Below are 16,940 nucleotides of genomic sequence, written 5' to 3'. Positions count from 1 at the left end.
GCTGTTTCCCAGAACACTGGCCCAGCCTCTGCATCGCTAGGACTTTTCTCCACACCCAAGCTCAGCTCCAGGCTGCAAAGCCTATGGCCAGCCCATGGCAACACCAGCGGGGCATTTTCCCATCTTTCTTCTCACTCATTTTCTCACTATTTTCCAGAGTCCCAAGGCAGAGGTTCTCTGAGTGTGGTTGCCCAGCAGCAACATCAGTCGCATAGAAACCTGTTAGAAATGCAAACTCTTGGGCCCCATCCAAAACCTACCCAGACACACACTGAGAGGCCCCTAGCCATCCCGGCTTTAACAGAGCTACCAGGTGTTTCTGATACACAGGGATCCCAGTTTTCAGCAAACCAAGAGGCACAGAGGTAAGACAGGTTTCTCACGGACAGCGGCTGACATAGGTGATTCTGAGGTATCTAGAACCTGACCCTTGGTGCTCTGAGAGTCTTCTAAGGCAAAGAGACCACTTTTCCTACCATCAAGGACATTTGCCAGTGAATGGCTGCTGCCTTCCTCTTCAGCCTCCTCTCTCCCTGCAGTGCCTCTATCCCAGCCCCGCCTCCCCTTTCCTTCTGGAATGGGCTGGGAAGCTGAGCTCTTTCCTGCCTCAGGGCTTGCATGCAGATGGCCTGGAACAACGTTCCCCTCTCTCCTCTCCGTTGGCTAACACCTACACACCCCGCAGACCTCAGCTTACATACCACTCACTGGAGAGGAAGTGCATCTAAATTCAGCACTTTGCTACATGCTCCCCAGAATGCTGTACTTTTCCTTCTTGGCACATAATCACAATTTGTAATTATATTTCTGTTTTGTGACTGTTTAGTGCTTGTCTTCTCCGTTATAGAGCAAGCTGTAGGAAACAAGGACTGAAACTGCCTTTGCAAAATTATGACTGAGATCTAACTTAGCTGACTTCATATTGCTTCTAACCTCCAAGCTGTCTTTGTTCATTCCTGGATGTAGGCTAAACTAACTTTGGGAGAAAGTTTAAACAAAGATGATAACAGTCCTTTCCCAAAGCAGACCTCTTTCTTGCCTGGGGATGAGATTGCCTCTGTAGGACCAACATTAGCCACAAGATTATAACTTATGGTTTAGGAGTCATGCAGGTGGAGGCTACAAGATTCTGACCCTCCCTAAACTGGTCCTGAGATCAGTGCTTGAGATAGTTTGCAGACCCAGCACTTGATGGATCAGCTGGCCCCACCCAGATTAATAAACTGGCTCTCTCATCCTGTGGCCCCCACCCAGGAACTGAGTGAACGCAGGAAGACAGCTCCAACTATCTATGATTTCATCTCTGACCAATCGTACTCCTGGCTCACTGGCTTCACCCCACCCACCAAGTTATCCTTTAAAACTGTGCTCCTGGAATGCACAGGGAGACTGATTTGAGTAATAATAAAACTCCAGTCTCTCATGCAGCTGGCTCTATGTGAATTACTCTTTCTCTATTGCAATTCCCCTGTCTTGATGAATTGGCTTTGTCTAGGCAGCAGGCAAGGTGAATCCCTTGGGTGGACCAGTCCAAGACAGGACCAGTCTCATTTTGTCCATTTAAAAGTCTAGCATAGTGCCTGGTTCAGCAAATAGTTGAATGAATAAATACATCCTCTCTCCTTTCACAGTGAATAGCCAGCTCCATCCAGGCCAGCTCACAAACACAGATTTGTTGAGTGTGGGTGAGATCATCCTGTTTTTAGGGGTCAGTCCCAGCAGTGAATCCCTCTCCATCTCTTCCACTGGTCAGTTCCCCTGGGACCCAGGGATGAGCTTTTACACCAGGCCCACTGGCTGGAGTCCAGGGCCCAAGTACAGAGGGACCATTCTACCCAGTAGAGTTTGGAAATGACATGAATAAATGCCAGAAGCAGCACAAGGCTTAGGTGTAGCCCCCAAAAACTAGAAATCCAGAAACTTTTAGGAGGAGGTGGTGAGTAGCAGATTAAAGATGATTAGGGCTTGTGTTTCCTGCTTTTCTTACTCTTTACTATTTTAAATTCTATTTCCTCAATGTTCTTAAATTCTCTAAGCCTCTGTTTCTACATTTATAAAATACGGAAAAAGTAACTACTTAAAAGAGTTCCAGTGAAGAGCGAGTTAGCACACTGCCTGGCACACAGTAAAGACTCAATTAATATAGGCCATTGTTGTTATTACTATTATTATCGGTTGCCCCAGATAATAAGTAAACCCCAAGCATACCTGAATGTATTTGCCATCCGCAGAAAAATCCATCTGAATGACAAAGCTTGGGATATCTTTGCAGTAGCCAATGCGGTTCAGATTTGTGCCCTGAGTGAGGTCATAGAAGTCAACTGTGTGTTCAGAAGAACCAACGGCTAAGAATCGGTTGTCTGGGCTGATTCTAGAAAAAGCAATCCAAGAGCAGGATCCATGAGGAGGGCTGTTTGGGGCTGGTCAGGCATGAAGGCTGCTCCGGGACAGGCCTTCCAGGCCCAAAGGCAGTGAGAGCTGCCTTGTGACTCACATGTGGTCGGCCTTTCCTGGCATTCTATGGAATTCAACAATTTATCTGGATCAAATCCCTGGGAAATAAGTAGAATAACATCTACAAGTAGTTTTAACCACACTTTTTTTTTTTTGAGACAGAGTCTCACTCTGTCATCAGGCTGGAGTGCAGTGGTACAATCTTGGCTCACTGCAACCTCTGCCTCCCGGGTCGAACGAATTCCCCTGCCTCAGCCTGCCAAGTAGCTGGGACTACAGGCATGTGCTACCACGGCCAGCTAGTTTTTTGTATTTTAGTAGAGACGAGGTTTCACCATGTTGGCCAGGATGGTCTCGATCCCCTGACCTTGTGATCCACCCACTTTGGCCTCCCAAAGTGCTGGGATTACAGGTGTGAGCCACCGCACACAGCCAACCACACTTTTATGTAAATTAGCAAAGACTTGTCTGAGGGTGAACATGGGAGAAGGTATTCTTTCAGAGGTGGCTTGGAGAAAGCGACCCTCTCACAATTGGGTTATTCATTCCAGCTGTAGCTGGAATGGGAATCACTGGGAAGCAGAATGCTTGCCTTCCTCCTCCATGCCCGGAACACCCACTTAGGTACCTGATATCTTGGATAGCAGATTTCCGGTCTCGTTTTTTCCCCCAAACTTTCAGGCTGTTCACCAACAAGATGACAAACTCTCCATTCTTCATGCCAATGGCCACCATCTCCCCATCAGGGCTGTAGGCTGCACACCTGGCCGCATGGCCCAGGCTCACCTTGTTTAACAGCTTCTACATTCATGCAAAGGAAAGTTACCTGAGCCCTTGGCCCCCTCAGCTGGTCTCCAGGAGACATCCTACATCAGGCCAGAAAAGTCAGGCTGCCCTCGCAGCCACTGTAGCCCACCAAATCTCTTCTAAGAGTAAATGTCCCTGAATAACTGAGGCGGGCTATATGTTCTGATTAGAGCAGATTGTGGGACAACAAGTTTTAGGGCAGAGGCTGGCAAACTTTTTCTGTAAATGATTAGGTAGCACCTCCTTTCGACTCTATGGGCCATCAAGTCTCTGTCGCAACTACTCACCTTTGCCACTGCAGCACACGACGGCCACAGACGGTACCTACACAAACAAGAGCAGCTGCCGGACTTGCAGAAGAAGGCCACAGGCCAGATTTGGCCTTTAACTGTAGATTGCCAACCTCTTGTTCAGGGGAAAGAGCTTGAGCTTCCGCCTCTGCTAGTTCAAATTCTGAATCCTGGCCCTGTCACTTATTAGCCAGGTGTGTTTGGGTAAATTACATCTCAGTTTTTCTATGTTTACTAATAGCGATGTTAATAAGGGTTTTGCAAGGTTATTGTAGGCGCTAACGTGTCCATGAAGCAGCTGGTATTATGTAGGTATTCACATAGTGACAGCTATTCCTAGTAATGTTTAATAAATAATTACAAAAACTAACTTAGGAGCCTAACAACCACACTCCTGCTTTTACCTGTCTATTCTGTGACTCTTACACTAAAAATACAACAAACAGTTACTGGCCCTTTCAAAATGAAACCAAATATTTTAATTAGTGGAACTTAAGTACTTGTTTGAACTCTGGATGAGGCAAGAGGACTGGGAACAACTCTTTGATCCCCTCACCAACCTCGCCCCCTACCGCCCCCGCCCCCTCCCCCTCCCCCGCCAACTCCTTGCTGTTTCACGGTTTTATTCCCAATGAACTTTAACATTGCTTTCCCAAACTCTTAAGAGAAACCTTGTTGGGATTGTGATGGAAATACATTAGGCCCATTTGGGAATATTTGACATTTTAAATCATTTTTAGTCTTCTCATTCAGGGGAAACATGATTTGTCTCTATATTTTTAGTTTGTGGGTTCATGACAAGATAATAATAATTCTCAATTATATTATTTAGATGGGGTGTGGTGAGTGGGGCTTCTTTTATTGTTAGGTTTTCTAACTTGACCTTCTATCTGGCCCCATCCTCCTCTCCGCCATGACGCTGGCTGGGCCTCTCCTCGCTCAGCTCCCACCGCTATGCAGCCCACTCGTGGGCATCTGAGTTCGGGCAGAGTCGGCCTCACCTTGTCAGCCAGGTCCCAGATCCGGGCTGTGCCATCGTTGCTGGCAGAGATGAAGAGGTCCTTGGAAGGGTGAGTGGCCAGGCCCCAGATCTCCCCTTCCATGTGACCATCAATCAGGATGTTAGAAGCAGCATTTTTTTCGCCAACTTCAATTATTTCTCCATCTTTGGTTCCCACTAAGATTTTTCCCTGTTGTAATTGAAACACTATTAGAAAAAGGACAAATACTGTATGACTACACTCATATGCAGTATCTAGAGTGGTCAAATTCATGGAGACAGAAAGGAGAAGGATGACTGCCGGTGGATGGGGGTGGCGGACAGGGGGAGTTAGTGCTTAATGGTACAGTTCCAGTTTTGCAAGATAAGAAAAGTTCCGTGGGTGGACGGTGGTGATGGTTGCACAACAATGTGAATGTGCTTAATGCCACTGAATTGTACACTTAAAAATGGTTAAAATGGTCACTTTTATGTTATTTTGTCACAATTAAAAAAATTTTAAAACACTACTATTAGAAAAACTTGGGGATTGCAGCCAGGTGCGGTGGCTCACACTTGTAATCCCGGCACTTTGGGATGCTGAGTCAGTTGGATCACTTGTGGTTGGGAGTTCAAGACCAGCCTAACCAACATGGAGAAACCATGTCTCTACTAAAAATACAAAATAAGCCGGGCATCGTGGCACATGCCTGTAATCCCAGCTACTTGGGAGGCTGAGGCAGGCGAATCTCTTGAACCTGGGAGGCAGAGGTTGCGGTGAGCTGAGATTGGTACTATTGCACTCCAGCCTGGGCAACAAGAGAGACACTCCACATCAAACAAACAAAAAAAAAAGAGAGAGAGAAGAAAAAGAAAAATTTGGGGATTACTTGAGACCACGAATTTAAGGTTGCAGTAAGCCATGATGGCTCCACTGCTCTCCAGCATGGGTGACACAGTGAGACACTGTCTTAAAAAAAAAAATAACTTGGGAAAGTGCCTTTGTATTGTTAATATTAAAATAGGAAGGGCCAAGAGGTGTTTTGTTTTTGTTTTTCAAGACAGAGTCTCACTCTCTCACCCAGGCTGCAGTGCAAGGAGTGTAATCTCAGCTCACCGCAACCTCTGCTTCCCAGGTTCATGGGATTCTCCTGACTCAGCCACCCAGGTAGTTGGGACTACAGGTACATGCCACCACACCTGGCTAAGTTTTGTATTTTTAGTAAAGATGGGCTTTTACTATATTGACCAGGTTGGTCTCGAACTCCTGACCTCAAGTGATCTGCCTGCCTTGGCCTCCCAGAGTGCTGGGATTACAGATGTGAGCCATCATGCCTGGCCAGCATTTGGTTTTTAACAACAAACTGTCCATTCTTAATTACTCTACTCCACCCTCTCACTTCGCCTTCTCTCCATGAGCTACCTCAGGTAAGAGCTTCAGCACAGATTCCTTCACCACCCAGCATCTGCCAGAAGATTCCAGTAACTATAGAGCAAGGCAGCCAATTAGTGTTCCCGGACAGCTCAAACTCTTAATAAGTTCTTCCTTCCACTGAACAAAAATCTGCTTCCTGGCCAGGCACGGTGGTTCATGCCTGTAATCCCAGAACTTTGGGAGGCCAAAGCATATGGATCACCTGAAGTCAGGAGTTTGAGAACAGCCTGGTCAACATGGCGAAACCCCATCTCTACTAAAAATACAAAAAATTAGCTGGGTATGGTGGTGGGCACCTGTAATCCCAGCTACTTGGGAGGCTGAGGCAGGAGATTCCCTTGAACCCAGGGGGCGCAGGATGCAGTGAACTGAGATCACACCATTGTGTCCAGCCTGGGTAACAGAGCAAGACTCAGTATCCAAAAAAAAAAACTACTTTCTGATAACTTCCACGATCCAGGCATAGTCCTGCTTCATCTCCCAGAACTGCCCTTCCAGGTGGGCATCACTTAGCTATTTAAGAACAAAATCCCCAGTTTCGAATCATGTGGACTCCACATCTAGTTTGCCTTTTTCATGGAAAGCATCTAAGAAAGCAAATTCTTAACCTGATATTCAGAAATATAAACACAAGGTATTCGATAGCGGTTTGGAGATTGGCTTTTAAGTGCATCAAATCCCCTGGGGAAATTTAAAAAGAAGAAAATGGAAGAAAATAGAAGGAAACATCCAGGTCAAGGTCCCACCCCTGAGATTCTGATTTACCAGCTCCAGGTGGGTGCCTAGACATCCATATTCTTTAAAATTCCACAGTTGCTTTTTATACGCTGCCCAGATATGAGTTGGAAACCAACGGCTTTGAGTCAGGCAGTTTGGTTGGTGGCCCTTACCTTCCTCCTTGATAGTTCTGTAATTTAGGGCATGGGCAAATTATTTAGTATCTCTGAGCTTATGAGAATATAATCTGTAATACATCTCCTGAATGGGACTCTATGCCAGGCAAGATGAAAGGCACTGTCATGTAGAACAATGTGACCCTCACAACAGCCTCATGACAAACCCATGTGCTGGACACTGAAATGTGAAGAGACACACCCAAGGTCACCCAGCTGCTTCTTCCTGGGGGAGTCGGACTCTATTAAGCTGCTTCTCACTACAGCACAATTCACATCTTGAAGGTGTGTTTCAAGGATTCAACAAACCGGCCCAGGGAAAGTGCCTAGCTCAGAAGGTATCTACACTTCCCCCTTCCCTGGCCCAGCCTCAAGGGGAGCCGGCTGTACTCACTTTTCCACGGCACACGGAGCGCACACACTCCACCAGCTGCCCTGTCTCCAGCTGAAAGGCCCGGCAGCGCTTCATCTCCTGGTCCCACAATTTTACAGCACCTCCTTCTTTGGTCCTAAAAAAGATTGAAAGGCACTCAGGCTGTTAACCCTCATCCTAAGACCCACTTCCCACCCCGTCAACTCTCTCCCCTCTTTCCCAGTCATCAAGGTCCCGGCTGCCAGGGGCCCAGCAGGACAGACCCTTGGGGGTCCAGACCCTCCTGGGGTCTCCCTGTTAGGCCCTGCTGCTGAGGTATCCCAAACCCCTGAACTTACGGATTTCCTACAATGCCTTCAAATGCTACCATCTTGGGAGGAAAGAGAAAGTAATTTGGAAATCCAGACTTTTTATTAGATTAGAACACAAAGAAATGTTCCTCCTGCCTTCAGGCTTTGCTTCCACATCTCTCCTCTTCTCCTCCTCCCTCCATTCCTCCAAAGAGTTACTAACATTTTATGAACAGCACAGTCACTGTGGTTTGCTCAAGAATACCTCTCTTTGGTCCTAAAAAAGACTGAAAGGCACTCAGGCTGTTAACCCTCATCCTAAGACCCATTTCCCACTCTCTCAACCCTCTCCACTCTTTTCCAGTCATCAAGGTCCTGGCCACCAGGACCAAAGGTTTTTTTTTATATTAATTAATTAATTTATTTGTTCATTTTGAGATGGAGCTTTGCTCTTGTCACCCAGGATGGAGTGCAATGGCATGATCTCAGCTCACTGCAAACTCTGCCTCCCAGGTTCAAGCCAGTCTCCTGCCTCAGCCTCCCAAGTAGCTGGGATAACAGGCACCTGCCACCACGCCCAGCTAAATTTTGTATTTTCAGTAGAGACAGGGTTTCACCACATTGGCCAGGCTGGTTTCAAACTCCGGACCTCAGGTGATCTGCCCCCCTCAGCCTCCCAAAGCGCTGGGATTACAGGAGTGAGCCACCGCACCTCTCAGATTTTTAAACTAACACCAAACCAGCTCTGTACTCCTCTCTTCCTTGTGAGGATCTTGCCCTAAGCCCTCTTGGTGAGATAGCAGACTGATCATCCTAATGCAAAAAAGGAGAATGACAATCTGCATTTTCTCCAAGTTGGGGATGCTTTTGTCAGTTTCTCCCAAAAAACAAGTTGTTCCTATAGAAACTTTGGCTTACGGCCGCTCTTTTCCGCCGGTCACTATGAGTCCATCCCGAAGGGTCGTGTACATCGTGAACACAGGGCCTGTGTGCGCCTTGGCCACCAGCCGGATGAGGAAGTGGTCCTTCCAGACGTAGACATCTCCATTGATGGCACCCGTGAAAGTGAGGTTGTTCTGAAAACAAAGGAACATCTTCCACACCAGGAACATAGTCAAGAGGGTCCTGCCCCAGCCCCCGTTCTCTCATTAAAGAACCAGAGCTAGAGAAGCAGACGTGCCTAAGCGGTTTGATCTTCTGTGCTAAGGAAAGTGGCAGAATTTGCAGAGAAACTGCTGAGAACACCGCATAAGGCAATCACCTGGCTTGGCTAATTGGCTTGGGCATTTGATTCCCCTCTGAGCACAGCTCTGCATTAACAAGGACTTCCCTTCTGTGAACACAGCCCAGGTGACAGCAGGGTCAGGGGCAGACCTCAGGCCACAGGACACTTTCCTGGGGCTCCTCTACAAGGGGGAGAAACCCACTCCTGGAGGACCACGAGGTGACTATATTCCAACAGGTCATCATTTTGGAGCTTGCATTGGCTGAGGGCACCCCATAGCCCACTGAAGGCTGGCATTTGGGGGGATCTGTGGCACAAGAGGGCTGGGAAGAAAAAGGATCATCATCTAGCAGTGGAAATCATTCCTAATATCCTCTGGGGCTTGCAAGTCAGGGTTGCCTCTAGAACAACAAACCTTCTGTCCCGGGTGGGTGTCCTACCTTTTCTGGTTAACATTTTAAGGAAAAAAAATATTGGCTGGGTGCAGTGGCTCATGCCTGTAATCCCAGCACTTTAGGAAGCCAAGGCAGGTGGATCACCCGAGGTCAGGAGTTCAAGAACAGCCTGGTCAACATGGTGAAACCCTGTCTCTACTAAAAATATAAAAATTAGCCAGGTGTGGTGGCGGGTGCCTGTAATCCCACCTACTCAGGAGGCTGAGGCAGAAGAATCACTTGAACCCAGGAGGTAGAGATTGCATAGAGCCAAGATCACACCACTGCACTCCAGCCTGGGTGACAGAGCAAGACTCCGTACACACACACACACACACACACACACACACACACACACACACCCATCCAGTGGTTGCAAATAAGCCAGTACAGGAAATAATGTGGAAATGGCTTCCCTGCTGTTTTCAGCCTCTTGGCCAAACTCCCCTCCTGCCCATGCCCATGCCCATGCCCCTTCTCAGGAATCATCTGCTAGAACTCACAGCACCGAAGGCCACGGAGAGCATTGTCTGCATTTTGGCAGCTCCCAGGGACCCGATGACTCCTTTCTTGTAAAGCAAGGCGCTGCCTGCCAGGGTCCAGAACTTCATATGTTTGACTCCGACAGATACAAACTGCGTGTCTGAGTCGGGGCGAAATTCCACCACAAATATGCGCTCCAGGTGACCCCCTCGGCTGGCAACCTTGGCACCTGTGAGGGTGACAGAGTCTGGTAAGGCTCCTCATGGCTTCCTGGGCCAGGCCGGGGAAGCCACAGCCCAGGAGTTCCCCCCACCCCAGCAGGCACAGGGCCCGCCTCAGTTCCTCTATACAGCACCCTCTCCCCTTCACACACTACTCCCCAGGTGGCAGCAGAGAAAGTGTGTCTGGGAAATTTCCAGAGCAGTAGGTGCTGGTAACAGATCCCCCCACCCAGGCATCCTAGAATGTAGCAGGAAATGATGGCCTGTGAGACAGAAGCTTCTAGATATGAGAAGGCAGCAAAGTGGCTTAAAGGTATCCCCACCCCCCTCTGCCCTCTGCCAGCCTCCAGCATCGCCACAGGAGTCCCCCCACAGGGCAACAGAGCCCCTCCCAGAGCCTCACTGGGACTCTCATTCCTTTAGACACCTTCTTTCTAATTTCTAGGATTCTGCATTCATTTTCTTTTAAGTTCTCCATTTTCCTTTTTGTTTTGTGGTGTTTAGGTTTTTTTTTTTACCTTTTAAGTACTAGTTTTTTCCTCAACCCCATTTAAATATGTCTTTGAGTGTCTCTTGAGTTTTATTTAACCTTTGTCTTAATAAAATTCCAACCCTACCATGTACTTGCAGAACAACTTTGGACAAGTCACTGAAACTCTCTGTGCTTTGGTTTCCTCACCTGTCAGATGGGGCTAATAATCGTTCCTATTTCAGAAGCTGCGTTGTAGATGCAAAGAATGGACATAAGTGAAGCCCTTAGCACAATGCGTGATACTGTGAGTAATCCAAAGTGTTAGACAGTATTGTTAATAGTAGTAACGGTATTATCATCATCACTCTTTAACTCCTTGGCTTCTATTCTTTTAGCCTGTATTCTAAACCCACCTCTTTTTTAATCTCATTGTTTTTAAGCTCTCGAGTTTTAAATTTTTGTTTTAAAACTGTTACCTTTTAACTTACTCTGAATGTTTTTGTTCCAATTTCCTCTCAATTGTCACCCCTCCCTTTATTATTTACACACGTATTTTTGCTTCCCTTCGTTCTCATCACTTCACATTTGTTTTTATGACAGCTTTCTAGGACCGTGATGGTGGTGGGTTTTGATGTAGGTGGGCCTGCAGCCACTCCTCTGATACTCCCTAAGAGAATCTCTTTCCATGCGAGGCTGGGGAGACCCACAGGTACTTCTCCCAGCTGCAATTCTCTCTGCATATGAATCCCTGACTTACTGTAACAGATCTCTCACTACTTAGGGCTTAGAGGTTTTCAGACCCATGGTTTCCAAGGATACCACAAACAAAGTAAGGCAACAGACTGGAAGAAAGCATTGGCAATGCTTTTAAGATACAGAGGATTAACATTAAAAATCTATAAGGAACTCCAAATTGTAACTAAAAGACAAACAACCCTCCCACCCCAAGTAGTAAAAGGATTTGAACAGGTGAATTACAAAAGCAGCGATACAATGATGAGATGGAAAGAGGGTCCAGCTCACCAGTCACAGCAGAAGTGCAAACGAACAATGAGTTGTACAGTTTTCAAAGCCACTGTTTGTATTTTCTTTGCTTTAATTTCATGGATGCTTCTAATTGCAGAGACACCTGTATTTCTCTTTCCATTGGCTTCTAGTCTGCTCAGGGCAAATTACATTGACCTATCTAGGACCTGACAATGTGCATTAAATAAGTTCATTTTTAATTCTATTTTACCTACCTACACACACACACACACACACACACACACGTGCCCCAAAAGGATCCTCTAATTAAAGTGAAGAATGAATAATTGGCTCTCTAGTGATGTATAAAATGTATATAAACCTCCACAAACACATGCTATTTATCTGTAAGCAAGACTTGAAATGAAGAAAAGCCCACACTGGAGAAGTAAGGGAGGAGAGATGACATGTCCGTGGTCAACTGGGAAGAGGTGGAGGCTGGTGATGCTAAGATATCAGCACTGGCTCACACCCTCTGTACAAACAAGAGCAGGCTTCTCTTTTCCCTGGGACCTTGTTTAAAAGCCCTGGCTTCTCTAACCCTCCCCTGGAAGGTCAGAAGGGACCCTGGGTGAGCAGGAGTCTGTGCTGGGGCAGGCCAGAGCAACCACTGCTTAGAGGACAGGTGGAGGGACTGCAGACAGTGAGCCTGAACTTAAAAAGGCAAGACCGTGCAGAGGGGCCAGCGTGAGAGCTTTTTCCCAAGGATCCAGGAACAGAGTTAGCAACACAGAAAAAAAACATAATGAAGCAATTTATGTCCCCACATAAGAAGGGGCTTTATACGAGAGGTTTCGGACAGGGTATGGACTGTCTTGTGAAGTGATGAGAGCTACATCCCTTAAAGTACTCAAGCAGAGGACAGAAGGGTGCATTTGGAGGAATTTCTCCTTAGGAAGAGTCCTGACTGAGCTGGAAGTCTTATCTAGTTCTTCCCATGCCAAGATGCTCTGTCTATCATTTAAGATGCTCAATCTCCTCATCTGGGCTAAGTCTGGTCAATTAGTTGGCCACTGACATCACAAGGAATGAATCTGCACCCCTGAGATATCAACTATGCAGCTATATGGGTGAGATATACTGGTGAACAAGAAAATGAGAAAATGGGACCGGGCGCCATGGCTCACGCCTATAATCCCAGTGCTTTCGGAGGCCAAGGTGGGCAGATCACGAGGTCAGGAGTTTGAGACCAGCCTGGCCAGCATGGTGAAATCCCGTCTCTACTAAAGATACAAAAAATTAGCAAGGCGTGGTGATGAACACCTGTAATCCCAGCTCCTTGGGAGGCTGACACAGGAGAATTGCTTGAACCCAGGAGGCAGAGATTGCAGTGAGCCAATATCATGCCACTGCACTCCAGCCTGGGTAACAGAGTGAGTCTCTTAAAAAAAAAAATTGAAAATGAGAAAATGTGATTTCCTAGAAACATAGATCATGTCACCTTCCAAAGGAATATGGTGAGTATCATCACAAATGTCTGCAAGCTGTCAGCCTCTTTGCCTCATATGGGGGTGCTCAGGAGAGACTGGAACTTTCCTCCCAATGTGCTGATTTCTTTACAGCCTCTATGCACCACCTCCTCCATGGGAAGCTGAGGAGATAATGGGACTCCAGAGCCCTGGATGGGAGAAGCGCCACCTCTGCACTTGCCTGGCAGAGCGTGTCCCAGATACAGACTGCCTGGCTGCAGACAGACCTCATTAATGTCCTAATTGGATCTGCTTTTGCCAGGGCAGTACCCAACCTGAGAATATACGTGGAAGACTGCACATCTTTAGTTCTAAGATGCCCATATATTCAGTATCAGCTTGTGTGTGTGCATGTGCCTGAGGTGTGCGTGCATGTACTGGGGGCGGGGACAAGAAAGAAATCTTGCTACAGTAAACGTAAACCTTGATCATAAGATAAATCCCTATTTCAAGAGTGTTAAAATGTCAAAAAAAATTTAATTGCTTCTGAGACTATGATAAAACATTATCCCATTTCCTAAAGTGGTAAGGCGGTAGTTGGATCTAGGGGCCACCAGAAGAGCACTGAAAATAAGGACCCTTGGGTAGGAAGGGGGTTAAGACAGATGTTGGAGAGGCCGCTGCCTTCTGTATAAGGAGGAGGGCTGCTAACATCGGAGCACCTCCCCAGTGCTCTTTCACTAATGGGCCCGGGAGTCCCTGGCCAGCCTCCTTCTGGCCTTGGGACCCTGGGATGCACTGGCATCAGTGGGGCCACTATATCAGGATCCCCAGTGCCCTGTTTTCCACTTGCCCAGCAGCCATCATTGTCCATGGCAGGCTTTGGAGACAGATCTGGGTTCGAGCCCAGCCCATGCCACAGGCAGACCCCTTGGAGGGATAGAAAACCCCGTGTTGGTTTACCTTCCTGCCACCGCCAGACGGTGATGGTGTGCTCAGGGTCCACTCCCACCGACACCAGGAGCTTTCCGGTTGCACTGAAGTTGACGTAATTCACCCCCTTGGAGTGGAAGCACCGCAGCATGGAGAGGGTGTGTTTGGTCATGGCGTCCCATATGTGGATGGAAGGTGTTGTTCCTGAGCATGGGGAGGCGTGACAAAGAAGGAAGGCTGAAGAATGGTGGAGCCAAGGTGATGCTTATGCTCATGTAAAAGCCTTTTTTTTTTTTTTTGAGATGGAGTCTTAGTCTGTCTCCCAGGCTGGAGTGCAGGGGCACCATTTCAGCTCACTGCAACCTCCGCATCCCAGGTTCATGCAATCCTCGTGCCTCAGCCTCCCAAGCAGCTGGGATTACAGGTGCGCACTACCATGCCCAGCTAATTTTTGTATTTTTAGTAGAGACAAGGTTTCACCATGTTGACCAAGCTGGTCTCAAACTCCTGACCTCAGGTGATCTGCCTGCCTCGGCCTCCCAAAGTGCTGGGATTACAGGCATGAGCCACTTGGGTCTGGCCTGTAAAAGCCTTTTTTAAGACAAGTGTTTAGGGTGTTACAGTCATTGGGCATATGAGACCTATAGCCTGACCTGGCCAGAGGAGAAAGACTACAGGAAATTTGCTTTCAAAGGCAGAGCCCTATGAACATTTACATTCAGCACACACACACACACACACACACACACACACACACACACACACTCCCGGAGGATTTTATACGAAGGAAACTGGTGAGGCCAATGATTCGTATCTGCACTTCAGCAAGATACAATCAGCAAACATGATACAATGACATGATTTTGCTGTGCAGATTCAAACTACTCACGGACGGAACAGCCTTACCTGGGGTTTCCGTAATATCACCTGCATTGGGTGAGCAATGGCAATGAGGAAGCGTCAAGGGAAAACAATAGCTAAAATAAGTCACATTTGCAACAGTGAAGCACTCAACACCAGCATCACAAAGCTCCAAATTAAACTTAAAAATGGACATGGGTTCAATGAAAACAAGCAGGAAGTTGTAAAAACTGCTCTTGAAATGAGAAACTAAAAAGAAACTTCTCATAAATGTGAATCAGTTCACATTTGTCACTGGCAGTTTCCCAGGGCACAGGGGGTCCAGGCACGCTTACTGAAATCTACGCTGGCCAAGCACAATCACCAGGCTTCAAAAGACATGGGCTTCTTGACACTGGGGGTCTGAAAAACTATTCTTACAGGGCCGTTGTTTACATGGATTCTCAGGCTCTGGTCAGACTTTACGGTCCCTCAGAATCACAGTCACTGGATGTGTCAACTCAGGTGACACTGATACATTCAGGACTCAAAAAACCAACAGCAACATCAACAAGAACGGATGGATGTAAGCAACCCACACACTCCCTCTCCCAATAACTGCTGACAAGTCGACATCGCTGCAAGCTGGAGAGCCTCAGCTGCTGCAGGACCTCCTACCTATCTGGCTGGTGGCCACCACGTTTCTGTACTTGGGGTGCTGGTTCACTGTGAGGCAGAGGATGTCATCTGTGTGCTCCAGATAGAAGCTCTGGCTCCCTGGGAGAGAGAGATCATGGGAGGGTGAATAGTGGGACCTAAAGACCTTTTGTAACTCCAAAGCATCCTGTGGAATCTTTGGAAACTCCTTACAAAAGTGATAGCTTAAAGCCCCCATATTCTCACTTCCAGAATCATGCTTAGGGCGATGATGATCGTTTTTTTTGAAATGTTCCTATTCTGTTCCAGGTCTGGGTGAAGAGGAGCTAGTGTCTGTTACCTAATACATTCCAGTTGCCCTTCGATGCTTCCCACTGCCTTGTGTGGGTCCAGAGCACAGTTCAATTACAGGGCCTCCCAGAGTCCAAAATGATGAAGGTCCAAGTTCCCACCTCTCCGTGGCGCAGGACTGATGCTTCTCAATGTCCACATCTGGGCAGAAGTAAGGGTGGGGGCCTGGAGATGATGCTTCACTGAGCGAAATGGCACCACTTCTTCATGTGAAATATGAAATCCTAAGGGACTAATCATCTTTACTTACCAAATGCCAATCCACTTGGCGGCCTGGACAGCATAGGTGTTGGCTTTACCCCGGAAAGCCCTAACTCAACATACGTCACACGTAGTGGAAGAAAGAGCACTTTATCATCTATCATAGCAAATGGGTTTGTTGACCTCCAAAGTGGCCACTTTAAACCCACCCAGATGCTCAAGAACCTAAAGGTGGATGATGGTGTAGATAGACGGGGAAGGGGTGAACTGCTACCAATATGATGACAAGGCTAGAAAGCGAAGAAAATGTATAGGCAATATCAAGTCCCTCCTCCCCCGAACAGACACAAATCAACACGTGCCCATTGATTTCACGGTCTAAATCTATGTATAAATAACCACACAGAATTGACAACAAAAATTTTAAATGAAAGATTTTTTTCTTGAGGCATGAGCAAATAAGGCAAAATGTGAACCTGTTTAAATCTGGTGGTAATGATATAGTTGTCAATTTCTGAACGTTTCTTTTTGTTTGAAATGTTTATTTTTTCCATTTGAGACATCATGTGGTTTGGGTTTTTTATTTTATTTTTATTTCTGAGACAGAGTCTCACTCTGTTGCTCAGGCCAGAGTGCAGTGGTGCAATCTCGGCTCACTGGAACCTCCACCTCCCGGGTTCAAGCAATTCTCCTGCCTCAGCCTCCCAAGTAGCTGGGATTACAGGTGCCTGCCACCGTGCTGGGTTAATTTTTGTATTTTTAGTAGAGATGGGGTTTCACCACATTGGCCAGGCTGGTCTTGAACTCCTGATCTCGGGTCATCCACCCACCGTGGCCTCCCAAAGTACTGGGATTACAGGCATGAGCCACCCTACCAGGACTGATATTTTTATTTATTATTTAATTGTTTTCATTCTCATTATAAATGTGGCCAAACTGTCAAAATACAACTTCAAAAATCTGAGCTGTCAAAAAATGGTTCATTGTAAAAATGAATAGGCAAAGTTCTACTGTGCTTTTTGCTTGGTTATGGTCTCTGAGGAATTTCTCCACTCCTCACACCCGGTCTCTCGCTTCTCTCCATAGCTCTCAGTTACACAGGCCGATGTCAACATGGATGCCTTCTCTCTAGGCCCTATGATGACGTGAGGTCAAGCTCAGGCCAGA

The 16,940-nt window shown here is 47.0% G+C and overlaps 1 protein-coding gene across 1 annotated transcript in view; it reads right to left on the bottom strand.

The window, feature by feature from the left end:
• EML6 (EMAP like 6) overlaps positions 1-16,940 on the bottom strand; it is a 253,524-nt gene that overhangs the window by 3,072 nt on the left and 233,512 nt on the right. The window contains exons 30-37 of the mRNA XM_021672860.2: positions 15,243-15,341; positions 13,755-13,928; positions 9,684-9,892; positions 8,440-8,597; positions 7,253-7,367; positions 4,553-4,741; positions 3,083-3,255; positions 2,209-2,371 (exon numbers count right to left, since the gene is read on the bottom strand). Coding sequence (XP_021528535.2) covers positions 2,209-2,371; positions 3,083-3,255; positions 4,553-4,741; positions 7,253-7,367; positions 8,440-8,597; positions 9,684-9,892; positions 13,755-13,928; positions 15,243-15,341 — 1,280 coding nt within the window. The remainder of the gene's footprint in view (positions 1-2,208; positions 2,372-3,082; positions 3,256-4,552; positions 4,742-7,252; positions 7,368-8,439; positions 8,598-9,683; positions 9,893-13,754; positions 13,929-15,242; positions 15,342-16,940) is intronic.

This window comes from Aotus nancymaae, unplaced genomic scaffold (genome assembly GCF_030222135.1).
Source record: "Aotus nancymaae isolate 86718 unplaced genomic scaffold, 86718_ANA_hifiasm-v0.15.2.pri h1tg000057l, whole genome shotgun sequence".
Classification (NCBI taxonomy): Eukaryota; Metazoa; Chordata; class Mammalia; order Primates; family Aotidae; genus Aotus; species Aotus nancymaae.
This window is presented reverse-complemented; position numbering and strand designations above follow the sequence as displayed.